The sequence below is a fragment of the Camelina sativa genome, chromosome 20 (assembly GCF_000633955.1).
Source record: "Camelina sativa cultivar DH55 chromosome 20, Cs, whole genome shotgun sequence".
Lineage (NCBI taxonomy): Eukaryota > Viridiplantae > Streptophyta > Magnoliopsida > Brassicales > Brassicaceae > Camelina > Camelina sativa.
Genome location: NC_025704.1, coordinates 22,728,490 through 22,730,354, shown reverse-complemented (window position 1 = coordinate 22,730,354; position 1,865 = coordinate 22,728,490). Strand labels below are relative to the sequence as shown.

Sequence of the window (1,865 nt, the reverse complement as noted above, 5' to 3'; positions counted from 1 at the left end):
AACAACGCTTCATCAGAGTTTGTGGCCTCTCATTGAAAACCAACTGAAAACTAACAACTTAAAACTTAGCCACTTGAACATAGTTGGCATAGACAAGCTTGTACAACATAACAGATTTAACTTTTTGAACACAAGAGAGAGGTGCCTACGAGTTTGTTTTCATTGAAACTAACTTATTTTCTAAAACCATTAGCTATTGTCACATTCAAAGTGGCCGAATGTTAAAATCCAAAATTGATTGGAAACACTTACTGTGCTAATAATAAAGGTTCTAAAGCATTCAGTACGAAAAGGATTTACTAACCTCCGCTCTCATCTTTTGTGAAGAGATAACAGCATTTGCTCGTGCATTAGCAAATCGCCACTGCAGCAACCTATTGTGTAAAAGCTTTAACAAGTGAGCATCAGCAACCCCATTATCTCTGATCTTCTCTTTAGCATCCACAGCAAAATTCAGAACCAAAGGTGTGGTTTTAGTTAGGGAGCTTCTCACTCTTAGTGGGCTCATCCTGCCTGAAGGACTAATCCCTCTTGGAGGAACCACGCCTCTCGAAGGGCTTATTCCTCTAGCAATGCTGGTTCCTCTCGGGGAAGCTGCAGTCATACCAAACTTGCTAGGTGAAGCAGGTCGAATCTGCTCACTCTTTGGAAACAATTGGCTTCCTTTAGGAGACAAAACATGACTATCAACCGATACCTTCCTCAGTCCATTAGATTTAGAAACCTGTGAGCCAGGCTCTAACCGATGCTGCGACAGATTACTAGCCAATTGCGGAACTCTCCCCTGAACCACATTGCCACGAGCTGGTAACATTCTCCCTCTTCCATTAGAGCTTCCAGAAGAAACACTCTCAGTCTCTAATCCAACACTCAATGAATCTCTCGTTATCCGCGGTCTATTATTATTATTCACCATGGAATTCTGAAGAGCTCTAGATACACCATTGCCAGATCCGTTCAGTTTCTTCCTAGTATCAGTGAAGTCTACACTCCTACTCAAACAACTCGGTTGCACTGACCTAGGCCATTGCTCATTGAGCTTTGTCTTCTCTTGCTGAGCTCCACAACTCCTAGATGCTATTGCCGTCGGAATCGTCTTCTTCTTCTTCTCTACTGTTCCTCTCCCCGGCGATGAGTTTAGCTTCGATCTAAACTCAATCCCTGAGAACGAATCCGCCTGAAACGACGCAAACAAGCTTCTCCCAGAAGTCAACAACATTCTCTGCGCTGAAGAAACCTCTCCACCACTACCACTACCACTACCTCGTCGATCCAACGAGTCACGACGTGGTGTTGATCTCGGCCGATTTATAGTAACAGACGGAGTCACCGGTCGAGTAACAATCGGCGATTGACATCTCTTCGCCGCGGAGGACGGTGACGACGATTTGTGGAAAACCGACGACGACGAAAAGGAGGAAGCGCCGTTAAGGTATCGCGACGCTACATCTCGTGATTTAGGACGGCGATGCGATGCTTCCGATGGAAACGACGGCGGTTTGTTCTGTTTAGCGGCGTTGAACGAAGCCGAAACTGCAGCTGTCATCTCCGACATTGAGAAATCAACATTGCGAAATGTGAGCAGTGAGGAGAGATTTATACAGTGGATGATTTCTCCATCGGGTTTTAAGAGATTACCGGCGAAACTAGGGTTTGAGTTTAATTGGAATTTGAGTCAGTTTAGCACTGTAAAGTATAAATCTCCGGCGAGAGAATAGAGTGTGGGGAAGGTGGGAGAGGAGATAATTACGTGAGAGCATAACTCATAACTGTCGTCGTCTCTTTTACTCATTTAATATAAAATGAGCAAATCCTGATCTATAAAAACTGAAAAGTACCATAGACGACCAAAAAAAAAAAAAAAA

At 44.0% G+C, this 1,865-nt stretch overlaps 1 protein-coding gene across 1 annotated transcript; it reads right to left on the bottom strand.

Annotated features, from left to right (window-relative positions):
* Positions 278-1,851, bottom strand: LOC104772750 (QWRF motif-containing protein 9-like). Its single transcript, XM_010497330.2, has one exon. The coding sequence runs from the start codon at positions 1,553-1,555 to the stop codon at positions 281-283; it is 1,275 nt and encodes a 424-aa protein (XP_010495632.2). The 5' UTR covers positions 1,556-1,851; the 3' UTR covers positions 278-280.

Bases quoted from the DNA above. Each gene is read 5' to 3' on its own strand.
- LOC104772750 (XM_010497330.2), bottom strand. From the start codon at position 1,555: ATGTCGGAGATGACAGCTGCAGTTTCGGCTTCGTTCAACGCCGCTAAA.